Below are 19,322 nucleotides of genomic sequence, written 5' to 3'. Positions count from 1 at the left end.
CAGGAGGGGGTAAGTTTTAGGAGGCCTTGTGTTACCATTGTGGACTGTGGCGTTCACGGCACAGGGCACTCTTCTTTCACTCTCTATGTGGTTTACCCCACGTTTGATGGCTTCTTCATTCCTACATCATCCCTGTGAGCATAAATACGAATAGGTCATAAAATGTGAATCAGACTTTCCCATAAATAAAAGTCCTCTCAGGGTACTAGCCACTTAACCTATGGCTGTTTCCTGAGCTGTAATTAATTACCCTCCCACAGGTAGGAACACCACTGATTCAAAAATCCATTGGTTTCCCATATTATCTTTCTCCCTTTATTTGGGTGAAATTCAGGAAAGTTTGAAATTAAATCATTTCTGAAGTTGTACATTATCAAATGTCACAGTAAAATTATCTGAATGCCTCCTTTCCATGTGTAGTTTCAGTTTCCTGAAGGTCATTTCTCCCTTCTAATTACAAGCACTCCAAGAAGAATTATTTTATGCAACTCAGCATGAGAGCAAGTAACTCTCATTTCTTCAGGCTGAGTTGAATGCAGGAGGCTTCCTGAATCTGCCTGAATACAACTGCTTAAGCTACAAGATAAGTGTTTCCTGTTCTGTTATTATTATTCTATTTTTAGAGCTAAGGGTCACTAGGGAAATGGTCTCCCAGTGGTCAGAACCTTGTGCTTGATATTTCTAAAGGAATTTTGCCCTGGTGATAGGTAACAGGGAAACTTGTGTTGTTTCTTTTCTTTTTTTTTTTCCCTGAAGGATAACATTTAAAATGTGAAAGTTTTAACTGTGTGTTAAATGTTGTTTTAAAATTACAAGGTTGAGTTAGACGTATTTATCACATCCAAGTGTACTTTTAGGGGTCTTGCTGTTTGCTCATGAAAAAATAAAAACATACATGTTCACTTGAGAGGATTTTGCTTTCCCATAAATAAGGGGCTGGAATGTCTTTCCAGACTGAGCTTTTCTGTTGTTTTCGCCCCTCACCCAAGTAACTACACTGGAAAAGGGAATGGAGATTAGCATCGCATTTCAGGCAGAGCTAGAACGTCTTATGTTGAGAGTAGCATTCAGAATTTTCCCTGAACTCATTCTCCTAATTTTCCTGACTGTAGTGCATGGACTCTGTTAAATTTTGTTGTGGATTCACTATTAGCCAGCTAAGGGCCAAATCATGCCAACTGTTTTAGAAGCAAAACTTCCGTGCCTCCTGGGATCCATCACACAACCTCCCTCCCTTTATTCAGAGTTTTGTGCCTTGTCAGGTTCTAAAGTTGGCTCCTAACAAGTGTTGTATCAAAACAAAAATAATTCTGCTTCCATTGTTCTCATATATCTTTCAAACTCACGTGGATGGGTTTTAATCCCTTAGTATAAGTTCTTCTATTAATGCAACCTTACAAAATAGTCGAGATCCTACCATGTCCCTTATGGAAACTTTGAAAATGGCAGTAGTATTTCTCTTTTATTTGGAATCTGAGAACATAACAAAAAGGTATAAGAACTCTGTAGTACTTTTCTCTCCACATCTCCTTCATTTTCAAATCACTAAATAGGAGCTTTGGCTCTTACTTTAGCAAAATGATGTACTGTCTACCACTTATAATGGTTTATTATGCACCAGGAACAAGGTTAAGTACTTGGCATGGCAGTTGACTCTTGAACAACATAGGTTTGAACTGCACAGGTCCGCTTGTACGCAGATTTTTTTCACTAAATACGTAGCACATGACCCGCTCTTGGTTGAATATATGGATGCAGAACCGTGGCTACAGAGGGCCAACTATAAGTTATACTCAGACTTTTGACTGCTCAGGGGTCGGCGCCCCTAACCTCTGCGTTGTTCAAGGGACAACTATACTTTGATTCAGTTGGTACAACCAAGTAAAGTAGATATTAACATCCACAGTCTAAGTGGGGAAACTGACACTTTGGGAAGTCAATTTCACATAAGTAGAAAATGAAGGAACCAGAATCTGATGACTGGGCCCCCTCTCATTAGGAGGCCACCCTCAAAAACACGTATATGCTGAGTGTGTTAGGAAAATGTAGTATCAAGTGAAGCAGTGTGCAGCTTCATCACTGAAAATTAGCTGTAAAGATACCACGTTCTCCCTTTGCCTGGCAGACACCAGTGTGCATACGTGCCCATACGAGGGGGTACAGAGATTACCACGTGCCCCTGTCACGCTTCTAGGAAGGTAGCGAGTCATTGTGTCTCCTCCTCCAAATGTTCCGACCCATCCTTTGCAAATATCCTTCTAAAACGAAGGTGGCAGATGAGAAGCAAAGAAAAGAACTACACAAGCTGCATGATAAGTTGCCATATTTCCTAGTTAAGTAAAAAAATTGTCACACCTCACATTCAAGACTGAATTGAATAAGTATCCTGATTAGAGAATTTCATGCATGCACTGAGTCAAATGCCTTTAGTAAATAACATGTTCTTTGAAAGAGAACAAAAGACTGTGTATATGTACTTGGGTTTGTTTTCTGTGTGTTTATTAGTATTGCAGTTCTTTGCTGAAAGTATCTCCCATTCAGTAGTGTCTTTGTGGTCTTCAGTGCCAACAGCCATAAGAAATAGGTATCCAATAATTTAATAACTATTTATTGCAAATTAAGACACTCCCATAGTTTTCTGTGCCTGGGTACCCAGTTTTGGGCTCTGTACCACATTCTCTTCCTTTGAGAACACTGAAAATGAACAGTTGGTTTCAGTTGAGACTTTTTCTGTATCCCACACATCCATCCAGAATGGTTAACATTGCTAAGTTCTTTGTTAAATTAAAATCAAGTGCCTGGCTAAACAACTGAACAAGGAATGTTCAAGAGCCCTTCAGTTTTGATTTTAGCTTGTTGTAATTTTCTTATGATGATGCAAGAGTCTACACGAAGGATGACAGGGCCAGAATTGGGAGCCATTTTGTTGAGAAAACTGGAAATCTTCACCCTTTTAAAAACTTACACTGACTAATATCACATTATTTCTCAAATTAAAGGTTACATTTTCTGCCTCCCTGAGACTAATGTCACTTCTCCAAGTTGAGAACAAGAGCGGCATTTGGCATTTGTTTATCCCAAACCCAAATCGCTGACCCTTTGTTTTTAGTACTTTACCCTTCTGCTTTTTTTTTAATTCTCAAATTAAAGGTTACATTTTCTGCCTCCCTGAGACTAATGTCACTTCTCCAAGTTGAGAACAAGAGCGGCATTTGGCATTTGTTTATCCCAAACCCAAATCGCTGACCCTTTGTTTTTAGTACTTTACCCTTCTGCTTTTGCTTTTTTAATTTGCTTGTGACTTTCTGCTTCCCCCATCTTTTTTTTTTTTTTGGTACAATGATTCTTACCTTGTCTTTCCCCAGTCCGTTTCTGACCTGGAGAGACGTGCAGCATGTTATTGTAAGGACTTCCCGTGCAGGACATTTGAACGCTAATGACTGGAAAACCAATGCTGCTGGTTTTAAGGGTGAGAACTTCTTTCATATTTTGTCACAGGCAAAATATTTTTATTTTTCCCCCATTTTAAATGGAGAGCAGGAAATAGAACCCATCCAAAGAAACTTTAAATTTTGTACTGACACAGGAAGAGCTTGACCTCTTAGAAGAAAAAAAAAAAGGCAGGTTCCTTTTTTTTTTTTTTTTTTTTAATTAAAACAACACATTTAAGGCAGATTTCCTTGGCTTCCCACATCATAGGTCAGTTTCTTTAAAGGTAACCAACTCCCAAGTATTGTCGACCTATGGGGCTCCTCATTAGTTTATTCTTTGCTGTCATTGCTTATCTGAGTGGTATTTGTAACAATGTATTTAAAAATTCCTTTACCTTCTGGAGTGATTACTTCCAGTTAATAATAGCTGGTATCTTTTGTTCCTTTGAGGGTAGCACTGTTAGTTGCTAGGCTGTGCTTTTCTACATATTTTGTTTTTGTTGTTTTTGTTTCTTTCGAACCTTCCACAAACAGAAAAACAGGCATAATTCTAAGACATTACTTTACATAAACTAAAAGTTCTTATGAAGCTTTATAATGCGCAGTCTTAGGCAAGTGTGCACAGGATATAATAAGTGCTGACTATTTTTCCCATGGCTGATAGGGATTCTAGTTCCCTCAAGCTATCTTACTAATGGTAGCCGTTTTGTTTATTGTCATCCATAACATATGCTATAATCAAAAGAAAATAATTATATGAAGCAGATGTCCTATAGTGTAGTATCTTTACTCAGGTTTCAGATAATCTAAATTTTAATCCATTAATTAAGTTACAACAAAGATTACTTTTTGTTGTATCTGCAGACTTAAATTTACTCCCAAATAATCTTTGTATCATTATATATCGCTATGGATGAAAAACAGTATTCTATAACATAAGGAATATCTACTTAAAAATTACAGTTCTGGTCCTCAGATCATTGGTAATAAGCTGAATAATCCTGGGCAAGTCATTTAATCTTTCTGGGCCCTAACTTCCGCAACTTAAACAATTTAGAAGCTGAATAATATTATCTACATAGGATACCTTACATATGATTTTAAGATATCCTTAGTGTATTATACCCAATGTATATAAATATTCATGCTGAAAATGTAAAGTGTAATTTTAAAAATTATTTGCAAGCAGCTTACTAATCATGCTTTGCCAAAACCTATCAATATGCCAGGGAACCAGCGCCATATAAAAGAGTTCTTTGATTAACATCTTCACTGAAGACTTCACTTTTAGAAAAAAAGAATGTCCCTCTGCTTTCGAGTATTATCAAATACCTTTCTGTGCTTGTAAACTATATAATGCAGCAGTGTTCAATGAGCTTTTAATCTAAAGCATTGTAAATACCTGTTGGGATCACATTTTCTGAAGCCCAAATCAAGACACGTGGTTCCAGAATAGCAAATGTTATGTGCAGCATCAAAAATATTTGAAATTTCAGTTGTTCTAGAAAATCCAGGATGTAATTTGCCATATGTATGTTTCCTTTTGATTAGCTTCCCCATGCTTCCAGCCCCGACTGTATAAATCCAGGCAGCCAAGGGGTTGGGTTTGGGGAGGGGGGAAGAAGGGATCAAAACACTGGCTAGTTCAACACTGCAATGAACTTCTTAGTAGAAGGTTCACAGACTAAGTACATTGACCTCAATGAGGCTGAGGAATCAACTTTAACCCAAATAAAAGTCTTAGTTTTACTTACTCCTTTTTGGCAACTTAAAAAGAGCAAATGGTTCAAATAAAAAATGCAACTCTTTTGAAAACCTCTGTTGGTTTTGGAGAGGGGGAAGCCGAGGATTTAGACTAAATCACCAGATCCAAACCTGAGTCTGAAGGGGGCCATACACTGCTTCTGGCAGGGACGAAAGAGCATTTTACTATTGCACGTGGCAATATTTAGTATAATATTTCACTCTTCTCTTAGATTGCTGCCAAGAGTAACAATTAAAGTTCACTTTTTCATAGATGAATTACCCTGAACCGTCTGGACTCCCAGTGGAATTGTTTTGTAATTTTGTTGATGGCAAGCCCCATATTTCATCTAAACATGATCATAATAAGAATGATTTTTTAAGAGTTATTTTCTTCCCTACTCGAAGCATTCCCATCCCCTCCCTAGCGTCCCACAAATAAAAGTGATTAAGGCAGAGGCTAGCAGGAGAAGTGACATGCTTCCGGGAAGGAGAGAATGCAGGTCACTAGGACTGGGAAAAGATGGGCTGACTTTTTATGGGATAAGGTCCGAGCGAACAAAAAATAGTGAAGGCTTGGAAGAGGTTCATGCAACGAGAGCTCATATTTTAAATTAGGTCAGCCAGCTTTTGCAGGCGTTGCTTAGAGGGAACACATGGCCAAATGTTTCTCCTTAGGAGAAAACAGAAGTTGCCTGCAAGCAGAAGCCTGCAGCCCTGGGTGCACTCCTTCTTACCACTTGGTTTAGTCCTAACGCTGAGTGAGATGTAGGTATGAAACGAATCTGAAAACACCTGTGCTTCCCTGGGCTTGCTGTTGTGCCCTCATGTTGAGCGATTTAACTTGTCTGAAGAGTGGGTTTTTGGGTTTTTTTGAAACCACCAGAATTTCATAAATTGCTTGGCAGGTACTCTTCTGCAGTGGGGCCGTCAGTACGAACATGTGAATTTCCTTCTCATCAGGTAAAGCAGAAGCAGCTCAGAGTAGCAACCAGTTAGGTTTTGGGGTCTTGTCATCAATAGACTTGATAGTCTTAGTTCTCACTGATAACTTTGGAGAAGCCAACACCCTACAGATCAGTCTTTCCCCAAACCCTGCCAAGTGCATTTCACACAATGTCCTTACATTTCTTCAGACCTACCCATGTGTGGTCCATCCGAAGCAGAGAACAGAGCCAGATGTTATAGGAACTAGACTGGTGTGGGTCTCCTCTCAAGGCAGACTTGATCCAGTCTTACCCACATGTGTTATGGGCCTGGATTCCTGGCTCCTGGAAGGGGATTCCCTCCAGAAGCAGCTGCTGGCTTCTTGTTGACTGGCATGGACAGATTGCATTCAGGCAAGGAAGTTGCCCTTGAAGGACTGGCTCCTCTGCGTGTTTCTCTGAGAGCGGAGCTCATCATCATACTGATGAGCTGGGTGCAGAGAACTTTCTTCCCCTTTCTATGTGCTCTCATTATGGTCGCACTCTATAAACAATCCTATATTGAGATCAGTTCACAGTAAAGCCAGCCCCAAAGCTGGAAGCCACGCGTCAACATTTTTATGCTAATGGTACCTTAATTTTTAACAATGTGAATTGAACTAAGATGATTCTGTCTTGATGCCTCTTCAAAAATAATAATAATCTCTTATAGTTAAAATATCTTGCAGAAGATTTGTTTTTCAAAATAAACATAATCCAATGAATGCATACCTATGGAAACTAACTAGATGTTATTTAGATTTGTTCATCCTGTGAATAATCCTAGCTAAATTTCAGACACCTTTTGACTTTAAACCTCCTCCAGAGATAGTTTCTTTAATAATAAATATCATGCACCTAGCAAAGAATCTGAGATTATGCATGAGAATAGGAAAGTATTTGTATGAGACCACATGAACAGATGTGGTATTTGCCACTACAGAACTAAAATCCAGATTCCAGTATTTTGCTACTGAGCAACACTTGCAGTGCCTGGAGATGACTTTGGCATTAAATTGTTTGTTTGGGGGTTTCTTCAATATTACTTCTTTCTCCTTTTTTTCCCTTTGCTCTTACGATAAGTCTTTCCTATTTTTTTCTTTTCTACTGTTTTTAATACCGCCCTCGTGCTCCTGAAAATGTACAAATCAGCTGTAGAATTGAGGGCTTTCCCCATCAGGGTGGTTTTCTTCAAGGAATTTAAGTTATGCAGTCTCTTCATTCATTTATTCACAAATATTTCCTGCGCACCTTCAGCAGGCCAGCCCAACACATGCTGAATGAAGTGCAACCAAAGAGGAGAATTAGAAGGAAACGTCCGGGGCCCCATGACTTTGCCTGCTCTGATCTGGCTGTGCTGTGATTTACACACAGAACAGAAGTTTACACTGCACTTTTTCATCCCTTCAGTCAAGCCCAGCCGATCTGCCAGGTTCATGTTTATAAAAGTATCAATGATCCTTCTCTCATCATCTAAAATGCAGCCCAGCCTGAGCAGCAGAAGGCATCTAATGAGAGAATCTCTCTTGTGGAGTGTCATTTACATTTTGACCAGCTCCATTTGTACCTATAGAGTATATGGATCCTAGAGCCATGCAGAGGACTTGAATTCTGCATTCTTCTAGAATCCATGGCTCACAGCCTTTCAGGAAGAATGTGACTCTTTGTTATGAGCCCCTCCCTCCTACTGCTTTAATCTGAAGACCCTGCAGATTTCCCCTTTCTCCCCCAGCCTCCTGGGCTGCGCTCACTGAATCTTTCCCCCATGTCCTTATCTCTGGTTTGCGGATGCAGTCATGAGAAGTATAATTGAATGCATGCAACATCGGTGCTGTAGTTTTTTTCAAAGTGTCTGTATTTGGATATGATGACTTGATATTTTACAGTTAAACTCTCTTAAATCTAGGAACAGGAATAGACGTCAGATAATAAATTAGGAACTTCTGTCATCTTTACTAGGCGAAAGAATGAAAAAAATGTCATTGAAAATCAAAAATGACAACTAAGTGAGCGAGGTTACCACGCCTTCCATTTCACTGCCCTCCCAGACTATGTAAGTCTCTTTTTTTCTACCAGCATGTTGCTGAAACCTCCCCATCCTCCACTGACTCTTTCTTTGACCACAACTAAACTACTAGATTTTTTTTTAATTTCTAACTGATTTCCCACCATGGGGAAAACAATTGACAGTCTAACATGACTTCTTAGCCTCAAAGGCCCTTAACTTTTAATAACCTTTATTACTTTTAATCGCCATCATTTTATTTCCACTGTTAGGGCTGGTAATTTTAAGATGTTCCAATATATTTTTAATACCTACCTGTCTTGCTTTCAGTTTTAACACTTATTAAAAAGAATTAGATGTGCTGAAACCATTAAGCATGCCATGTGTTGAACTGAAACTAAAGGTTTTGAAATGTGGTGTTTTTATTTTTATTTTTTGAGTATATAAAGTGATATCTGATGTGTTACCATTTGAAAGGGTAAAGCTATATTGTATTTTATTATGTCACTGTACAAATAATATCTTATCTTTGCCACCTAGCATGCCGATGTGATGTTGGTAGCTATGATTAAAGCTACATAATGTACCTTAATTGGAAATCTGCACATCATGTTTTCAGAGAAAGGTCAAAGTGAAACATTATTCATCTGGTCAGTGTCAGAGGGGGTATTTGAATCAGATGCTTGACTTCAGTCCTGATCCTATTTTCAGAAATAAGGCATTTAATTCTCTTAAAATACAGAGAGAGATGTAAGTACATTTGATCCTACCTAATAAAACTTGCTCCCTAGAAACACCACCTGATTTTCTTTTAAGATTCTATGTTTATTCCATTGTATTCTATGAAATCCTATGCATTTATTAACTTAAAACCTTTCATTTTTGCATTCGTTGATCACTGAATATATGAGCTTACCTTCTTGCTCATTTATAAAAGATATGAATCACACATAATTTAGGGATTTTACACTTATTTTTTTGTCTGGCGGATGATTTACCTAAATATCTACCTGGGAACAGCAATATAGAATCCCTGACAGCAGTCTGCTTGGTCATTGCTTAATCCGGAGTCTTGTATCCAAAATATCTACTTGCCCCATATGAGTGTTCTATTCATACCTACTATATATGTGAGATTTTAAAATATTTTCTGCAAATGAAAAAATGTTATTTTCTCTGCACTGGTCGTTGAATGGTAGTGTTAGGTTTGTTAGACTTTGGGGTGTTTTGTTCTGTTTTTTCATCCCTAAATACAAAAGTTTTAAATGCATGTGGTTTCACACTTAAAATCCATCTTCAAAATAGAATTAAAACAATGGTTGTACTGTACGACTATTATCTCTTTACAAAACATAATTAGTTAATGAAGGGAATTATGTTTGGAGTAGTTTTGTGGCTTTGCCACAATCTTAAGAACTTTATTCTAGTAGAGTCTGTTATTGATATTTTCTTTGGCCTTTGAGGAAGCCAATTAACATTTTTGTATCTTGGGTTTTTAGAATGTGGGTAACAAATACCAAACATAATGAGAAGGCTGAGTTGAAAGAAAAGGGCTTTGAAATTGCAAAATACCAAACATAAAAAGAGCCTTGACAAAGAAAAGAGTCTGAAAAGTGTATTTTCATATGTCACAGCTTTCTACTGTGAAATGAGGATAAAGATATGAAACTGTGTTGTGAATTAGAATGCTATTTTGCAATTGAAACTAATTAAATTACCTGAGTGGGCAAGAGAAAATGTATTACTTTGTAATGAAGTTATCACAATACGTCTTCATACCTTTTATCCCATAATGGCATATCAATGACTATACTATAATCATATATAAACACAACTAAAATTCTGTTTTGCAAATTAATGTTAATGTTTAAATATCAACATGACTTCAACCTGCTAAATTTTGAAAGTTGTAATTAATTATTTCAACATAAGAACTAATGACAAAAATCTGAACTGACTGTAGCTGTCAAATGTCCTCTCAACTCTTTAATCATTAATATACAGTATAAAAGCTATAAGCTTAAAATATGATTTTTAACAATATGCAAAATTTGTATACTTAAGAGACAGTTGATGTCTCTTTTTGTGTAATCACCTGATGAAACTCGATTTCACTAATTCTAATGAGGCTGGACTTCCTTAGGTATTTTTAAAACTCTTCTTTCAGCAAATGAGTTTCGCTATCCTTCGTGATAGCAAAGCTTGATATTTTGTGGTTACAATTGATATTTCAGGCAAAGATAAAAATCATCAAGCCCTAAACCCCATAATTACAAAGGGTGGTCAACCAAGGCCAATGTTGTTTCCAGGCCAAAAGTGTACTGGAACTATAAATAACGAAATGGAGTTCTTTGAATCACTAATAATTGGATTCTGAATCCAGTTCCAAAATAAGATGCCCCCAAAAGATTTAAGACAAGACAGTCGTATCAGAATATACATACAAGGAGATTGGTTCAAGATGGCAGAGTAGAAGGACGTGTGCTCACTCCCTCTTGTGAGAGCACCAGAATCACAACTAACTGCTGAACAATCATCGACAGGAAGACACTGGAACTCACCAAAAAAGATATCCCACATCTAAAGACAAAGGAGAAGACAAAGTGAGATGGTAGGAGGGGCTTAATCACAATAAAATGAAATCCCATAACTGCTGGGTGGGTGACTCACAAACTGGAGAACAATTATTCCACAGAAGTCCACCCACTGGAGTGAAGGTTCTGAGCCCCACGTCAGGCTTCCCAACCTGGGGGACCAGCAACAGGAGGAGGAATTCCCAGAGAATCAGACTTTGAAGGCTAGTTTGGTTTGATTGCAGGACTTCGACAGGATTGGGGGAAACAGAGACTGAACTCTTGGAGGGCACACACAAAGTAGGCGCATCAGGACCCAGGGGAAGGAGCAGTGACCCCATGGGAGACTGAACAAGACCTACCTGCTAATGTTGGTGGGTCTCCTGCAGAGGTGGGGGGGGTGGTTGTGGCTCACCATGGGGACAAGGACACTGGCAGCAGAAGTTCTGGGAAGTACTCCTTGGCATCAGCCCTCCCGGAGCCTGCCATTAGCCCCACCAAAGAGCCTGTAGCCTCCAGTGCTGGGTTGCCTCAGGCCAAACAACCAAGAGGGAGGGAACTCAGCCCCACCCATAAGCAGACAAGTGCATTAAACTTTTACTGAGCTCTGCCCACCAGAGCAACACCCAGCTCTACCCACCACTGATGCCTCCCATCAGGAAGCTTGCATAAGCCTCTTAGACAGCCTCATCCACCAGAGGTCAGACAGCAGAAGCAAGAAGAGCCATAATCCTGCAACCTGTGGAACGAAAACCACATTCACAGAAAGATAGACAAGATGAAAAGGCAGAGGACTATGTACCAGATGAAGGAACAATATAAAACCCCAGAAAAACAACTAAATGAAGTGCAGAGGCAATCTTCCAGAAAAAGAATTCAGAATAATGATAGTGAAGATGATCCAGGACCTCGGAAAAAGAATGGAGGCAAAGATCGAGAAGATGCAAGAAATGTTTAACAAAGACCTAGAAGAATTAAAGAACAAACACCTAGAAGAATTAAAGAACAAATAGAGATGAGCAATACAGTAAATTAAATGAAAAATATACTAGAAGGAATCAATAACAGAATGACTGAGGCAGAAGAATGGATAAGTGACCTGGAAGACAGAATGGAGGAATTCACTGCCATGGAACAGAATAAAGAAAAAAGAATGAAAAGAAATGAAGACAGCCTAAGAGTTCTGGGACAACATTAAACGCACCAACATTCGCATTACAGGGGTCCCAGAAGGAGAAGAGAGAGAGAAAGGACCCAAGAAAATATTTGAAGAGATTATACTTGAAAACTTCCCTAACATAGGAAACGAAATAGCCACCCAAGTCCAGGAAGCACAGAGAGTCCCAGGCAGGATAAATCCAAGGAGAAACACACCGAGACAAATACTAATCAAATTGACAAAAATTACAGACAGGGAAAAATTATTACAAGCAACAAGGGGAAAATGACAAATATTTAACATACAAGGGAACCCCCCTAAGGTTAACAGCTGATTCCTCAGCAGAAACTCTACAAGGCAGCAGGGAGTGGCGTGATATATTTGAAGTGGTGGAGGGAAGAACCTACAACCAAGATTACTCTACCCCACAAGGATCTCATTCAGATTCGATGGAGAAATCAAAAGCTTTACAGGGGCTTCCCTGGTGGCGCAGTGCTTGAGAGTCCGCCTGCCGATGCAGGAGACGCGGGTTCGTGCCCCGTTTCGGGAGGATCCCACATGCCGCGGAGCGACTGGGCCCGTGAGCCATGGCCGCTGAGCCTGCGCGTCCGGAGCCTGTGCTCCGCAAATGGGAGAGGCCACAACAGTGAGAGGCCCGCATAACGCAAGGAAAAAAAAAAAAAAAAAAAAAAAAAAGCTTTACAGACAAGCAAAAGCTAAGAGAATTCAGCACCACCAAACCAGTTCTACAGCAAATGCTACAGGAACTTAAGTGGGAAACACAAGAGAAGAAAAGGACCTACAAAAACAAACTCAGAACAATTAAGAAAATGGTCATAGGAACATACATATCAATAATTACCTTAAATGTGAATGGATTAAATGCTCCAACCAAAAGACACAGGCTCACTAAATGGATACAAAACAAGACCCGGATATATGCTGTCTACAAGTGACCCACTTCAGACCTAGGGACACATACAGACTGAAAGTGAGGGGATGGAAAAAGATATTCCATGCAAATGGAAATCAGAAGAAAGCTGGAGTAGCAATACTCATGTCAGATAAAATAGACTTTAAAATAAAGAATGTTACAAGAGACAAGGAAGGTCACTGCATAATGATCAAGAGATCAATCCATGAAGAAGCTATAACAATTATAAATATATATGCACCCAACATAGGAGCACGTCAATACATGAGGCAACTACTAACAGCTATAGAAGAGGAAATCGACAGTAACACAATAATAGTGGGGGACTTTAACACCTCACTTACACCAATGGAAAGATCATCCAAACAGAAAATTAATAAGGAAACACAAGCTTTAAATGACACAACAGACCAAATAGATTTAATTGATATTTATAGGACATTCCATCTAAAAACAGCAAATTACACTATCTTCTCAAGGGCACATAGAACATTCTCCAGGATCACATCTTGGGTCACAAATCAAGCCTCGGTAAATTTAAGAAAATTGAAATCACATCAAGCATCTTTTCCTACCACAACACTGTGAGACTAGATATCAATTACAGGGAAAAAATGTAAAAACACAAATACATGGAGGCTAAACAATATGTTACTAAATAACCAAGAGATCACTGAAGAAATCAAAGAGGAAATCAAAAAATACCTAGAGACAAATGACAATGAAAACATGACGATACAAAACCTATGGGATGCAGCAAAAGCAGCTCTAAGAGGGAAGTTTATAGCAGTACAATCCTACCTCAAGAAACAAGAAAAATCTCAAGTAAACAATCTAACCTTACACCTAAAGGAACTAGAGAAAGAAAAACAAAAAAACCCAAAGTTAATAGAAGGAAAGAAATAATAAAGATAAGAGCAGAAATAAATGAAATAGAAAGAAAGAAAACTGTAGCAAAGATCAATAAAACTAAAAGCTAGTTCTTTGAGAATATAAACAAAATTGATAAACCTTTAGCCAGTCAGAAAAAGAGGGAGAGGACTCAAATCAATAAAATTAGAAATGAAAAAGGAGCAGATACAGCAGACACTGTAGAAATACAAAGCATCATAAGAGACTACTACAAGCAATGCTATACCAATAAAATAGACAACCTGGAAGAAATGGACAAATTCTTAGAATTTGGTTATTCTTACGAAGGTATAATCTTCCAAGACTGAACCAGGAAGAAATACAAAATATCAACAGACCAATCACAAGTAATGAAATTGAAACTGTGATTAAAAATCTTCCAACAAACAAAAGTCCAGGACCAGATGGCTTCACAGGTGAATTCTGTCAAACATTCAGAGAAGAGCTAACACCCATCCTTCTCAAACTCTTCCAGAATATAGCAGAGGAAGGAGCACTCCTAAACTCATTCTACGAGGCCACCATCACCTTGATACCAAAACCAGACAAAGACACTACAAAAAAATTAAATTACAGACCAATATCACTGATGAATATAGATGCAAAAATCCTCAACAAAATACTAGCAAACAGAATCCAACAAATTAAAAGGATCATACACCATGATCAAGTGGGATTTATCACAGGAATGCAAGGATTCTTCAATATATGCAAATCCATCAATGTGATACACTATATTAACAAATTGATGAATAAAAACCATATGATCATCTCATTAGATTCAGAAGAAGCTTTTGACAAAATTCAACACCCATTTATGATAAAAACTCTCCAGAAAGTGGGCATACCTCAACATAATAAAGGCCATGTACGACAAACCCACAGCAAACATCATTCTCCATGGTAAAAAACTGAAAGCATTTCCTCTAAGATCAGGAAAAAGACAAGAATGTCCACTCCTGCCACTGTCATTCAACATAGTTTTGGAAGTCCTAGCCATGGCAATCAGAGAAGAAAAAGAAATAAAAGGAATACAAATTGGAAAAAAAGAAGTAAAACTGTCACTATTTGCAGATGATATGATGCTATACATAGGGAATCCTAAAGATGCCACCAGAAAACTACTAGAGCTAATCAATGAATTTGGTAAAGTTGCAGGATACAAAATTAATGCACAGAAATCTCTTGCATTCCTATATACTAAGAATGAAAGATCAGAAAGAGAAATTAAGGAAACAATTACATTCACCATTGCAGCAAAAAGAATAAAATACCTAGGAATAAACCTACCTAAGGAGGTAAAAGTCCTGTACTCAGAAAACTATAAGACACTGATGAAAGAAATTAAAGATGATGCAAACAGATGGAGAGATATAACATGTTCATGGATTGGAAGAATCAGTATTGTGAAAATGACTATACTACCTAAAGCAATCTACAGATTCAATGCAATCCCTGTCAAATTACTAAAGGCATTTTTTTTACAGAACTAGAAGAAAAAATCTTAAAATTTGTGTGGAGACACAAAAGACCCTGAATAGTCAAAGCAATCTTGAGGGAAAAAAACAGAGCTGGAGGAATCAGACTCCCTCACCTCAGACTATACTACAAAGTATAGTAATCAAGACAGTATGGTACTGGCACAAAAACAGAAATATAGATCAATGGAACAGGATAGAAAGCCCAGCGATAAACCCATGCACCTATGGTCAACTAATCTATGACAAGGGAGGGAAGGATATACAGTGGAGAAAAGACAGTCTCTTCAATAAGTGGTGCTGGGAAAACTGGACAGCTACATGTAAAAGAATGAAATTAGAACACTTCCTAACACCATACACAAAAATAAACTCAAAATGGATTAAAGACCTAAATGTAAGAATGGACACTATAACACTCTTAGAGGAAAACATAGGAAGAATACTCTGTGACTTAAATCACAGCAAGATCTTTTTTGACCCACCTGCTAGAGTAATGGAAGTAAAAACAAAAATAAACAAATGGGACCTAATGATACTTAAAAGCTTTTGCACAGCAAAGGAAACTACAAACAAGCTGAAAAGACAACCCTCAGAATGGGTGAAAATATTTGCAAGTGAATCAACGGACAAAGGATAAACTCCAAAATATATAAATAGCTCATGCAGCTCAATATTAAAAAAAAAAAAACCCAATCAAATAATGGGCAGAAGACCTAAATAGGCATTTCTCCAAAGACGAAATACAGATGGCCAAGAGGCACATGAAAAGATGCTCAGCATCACTAATTATTAGAGAAATGTGAATCAAAATTACAGTGAGGTATCACCTCACACTGGTTAGAATGGGCATCATCAGAAAATCTACAAACAACAAATGCTGGAGAGGGTGTGGAGAAAAGGGAACCCTCTTGCACTGTTGGTGGGAATGTAAATTGATACAGCCACTATGGAGAACAGTATGGAGGTTCCTTAAAAAACTAAAAATAGAATTACCATATGACTCAGCCATCCCACTACTGGGCATGTACCCAGACAAAACCATAATTCAAAGAGATATGCACTCCAATGTTCATTGCAGCACTGTTTACAATAGCCAGGTCATGGAAGCAACCTAAATGCCTATCAACAAACAAATGGCTAAAGAAGTTGTGGTACATATATACAATGGAATATTACTCAACCACAAAAAGGAACGAAATTGGGTCATCTGTAGAGAAGTGGATGGATTTAGATACTGTCATACAGAATGAAGTAAGTCAGAAAGAAAAAAACAGTTATCGTATATTTTTTTTTTTATAAATTTATTTATTTAATTTTGGGTGTGTTGGGTCTTCGTTTCTGTGAGAGGGCTTTCTCTCGCTGTGGCTAGTGGGGGCCACTCTTCATCGCGATGCGCGGGCCTCTCACTGCCGCGGCCTCTCTTGTTGCAGAGCACAGGCTCCAGATGCGCAGGCTCAGTAACTGTGGCTCACGGGCCTAGTTGCTCCGCGGCATGTGGGATCCTCCCGGACCAGGGCCCGAACCCGCGTCCCCTGCATTGGCAGGCGGACTCTCAACCACTGCGCCACCAGAGAAGCCCCTATTATCGTATATTAATGCATATATGTGGAATCTAGAAAAATGGTACAGATGAACTGGTTTGCAAGGCAGAAATAGAGACACAGATGTAGAGAACAAACGTATGGACACCAAGGGGGAAAAGCCAGGGGAAGAGTGGGGTGGGGATGAATTAGGAGATTGGGATTGACATATATACACTAATATGTATAAAAGAGATAACTAATAAGAACCTGCTATATAAAAAAACAAAATTAAATTAAAAAAAGAAAAAACATGCAGAATCTAGCAGAGAACCTAAAAAAAAAGAATATACATACGTACACATACAGGCACATTTTCTTACAGAAGCCTTTTTGTTTTTTGTTTTAAATAAACAAAACCTCTTGTTTGAGGTTTTGTTTATTTAAAACAAAAATCTCACTCTGCCTAGTGGTTTGGAGCATGGACCCCAAAGTCAAATAACCTGGGATTGAATCCCAGCTTTGTAAACAAATAAGTAGTACATGTGGGAATCCACATACATTCTTAACTTCATTGGACTGAGTTTACATATAATAAAAAGCACCATTTTAAGTGTACAAATGTATACGTCTGTGTAAACATCACCGCAATCAAGGTATAGAACATTTCCATCACCCCACAAAGTTCTTTTGTGCTCTTTCTCATCCCTTATCCCACCCCACAACCCCGCCATTTGCAACCAGTTGATTTTCTGTCACTATAGATTAGATTGTCTTTTGTAGACTTTCATGTAAGTAGAATTATTTGAAACTGGCTTCTTTCCCTCCATATATTTTTTGAGGTTCATCCATGTCATTAAGTATATGAGGAGTTTATTCCATTTTATTACTAAGTAGTATTCCACTGTATATATAGGAGTGTACCACAATTTGTATCATCATTCACTTTTTCATGGATAATTATTAATTTTATTTTTTATTGAGGTATAGTTGATGTACAATATTATATAAGGTACAGGTGTACAACACAGTGATTCACAATTTTTAAAAGCTATACTCCATTTATAATTATTATAAAATATTGGCTACATTCCCTGTGTTGTACAATATGTCCTTGTAGCTTATTTATTTCATACATAGTAGTTTGTACCTCTTAATCCCCTCCCCCATCCTACCTCTCCCTCTTTCTCTCCCCCCACTGGTAACTTCTACTTTGTTCTCTATATCTGTGAAACTGTTCTTTTTTGTTATATCCACTAGTTTGTTTTAATTTTTAGGTTCCACATGTAAGTTATATCATACAGTATTTGTCTTTTCTCTGACTTATTTCACTTAGCATAATACCCTCCTGGTCTGTCCATGTTGTTGCAAATGACAAAATTCTATTCTTTTTTATGGCTGAGTAACATTCCACTGTATATATGTACCACATATTCTTAATCCATCCATCTGTTGATGGACACTTAGGTTACTTCCATATCTTGACAATTGTAATACTGCTGCTATGAACATTGGGGTGCATATATCTTTTTGAATTAGTGGTTTGGTTTTTTTGGATATGTACTCAAGAGTGGAATTACTCATATGATGGTTCTATTTTTAGTTTTTTGAGGAACCTCCATACTGTTTTCCACAGTGGCTGCACCAATTTACATTCCCACCAACAGTGTACGAAGGTTCCCCTTCCCCTGGACTATTTTATTGTTTCCAGTTTGGTTGTTATGAGTAACGCTGGTATGAATATTCATGGATAAGTCTCTGTGTGGACAAATTACAACTTTTTAAACATTACGCAGTCCAAAAGACCTAATTTAGACAGAGGCTTTGAGGAGTAAGGGAATGGTCCAAATGGCTATCCAGATATAGAGCATTTCAGGCCAGGCATATAGCAGATACAGAGACTCAGTCAAGGAAAAGCTAGGAGGCCATCCATCCTAGCTGGAGTGTGTGGCAAAGGGAAGAATGAGGAAAACAGTTATCATATACAGAATTGAGCACAGTTCTTCCTTCATAGCAGACACTCAGGGAACACGATCATCTACATGTTATGCATCATTCTCATACAACATTTAATGCTGAATTAATAAACAGTTAATATTCTGTTAGAATTTTTGTATGATAAAAATGAAGCACATATAGATATAGATATAGATATAGATATATATGCATAGATTTGTGGCCATTAAAATGCTGTGTGTAGCTTACGAATGAAATGAGCTCCACTCTCCCTTGCAAATATGACACTCCTTTATATTCACGTATTTCTTGTAACACTTCTGTCCCCCTCTCTGTAGTTTACTTTACCTAATTTGGGTTCTTATTTCCATTTGCCAGTGATTTTAGTTGATGATTCTGGATAAAGGGTTAACTTCCTTATTTGTTATTTCTCTGCTTTTCTAGAAGACTACTTGGATTTCAAGAAACAATAGATGGGCTGGAATGTTTTGAAAAAAGCATAATCTGATGATCATGAATGATTTGTTAATGTCATGTACATAACATAGATGAGATGCATAGATAAATATAATGAGAGGGTGGAAGGTGGTTGAGAACCTTAGAGTTTCTTCTGGGAACCAAAACTTGTCTGAAATAGTTTTTA

At 37.9% G+C, this 19,322-nt stretch overlaps 1 protein-coding gene across 1 annotated transcript in view; it reads left to right on the top strand.

The window, feature by feature from the left end:
- PCSK5 (proprotein convertase subtilisin/kexin type 5) overlaps positions 1-19,322 on the top strand; it is a 324,200-nt gene that overhangs the window by 239,709 nt on the left and 65,169 nt on the right. Inside the window, exon 10 of the mRNA XM_007450986.1 lies at positions 3,366-3,469. Within this exon, the coding sequence (XP_007451048.1) occupies positions 3,366-3,469 (104 nt within the window). The remainder of the gene's footprint in view (positions 1-3,365; positions 3,470-19,322) is intronic.

The sequence above is a fragment of the Lipotes vexillifer genome, unplaced genomic scaffold (genome assembly GCF_000442215.2).
Source record: "Lipotes vexillifer unplaced genomic scaffold, Lipotes_vexillifer_v1.1 scaffold204, whole genome shotgun sequence".
NCBI lineage: Eukaryota > Metazoa > Chordata > Mammalia > Artiodactyla > Lipotidae > Lipotes > Lipotes vexillifer.
Note: the sequence above shows the minus strand (reverse complement) of the source record. Positions and strands in the feature narration are given on the sequence as shown.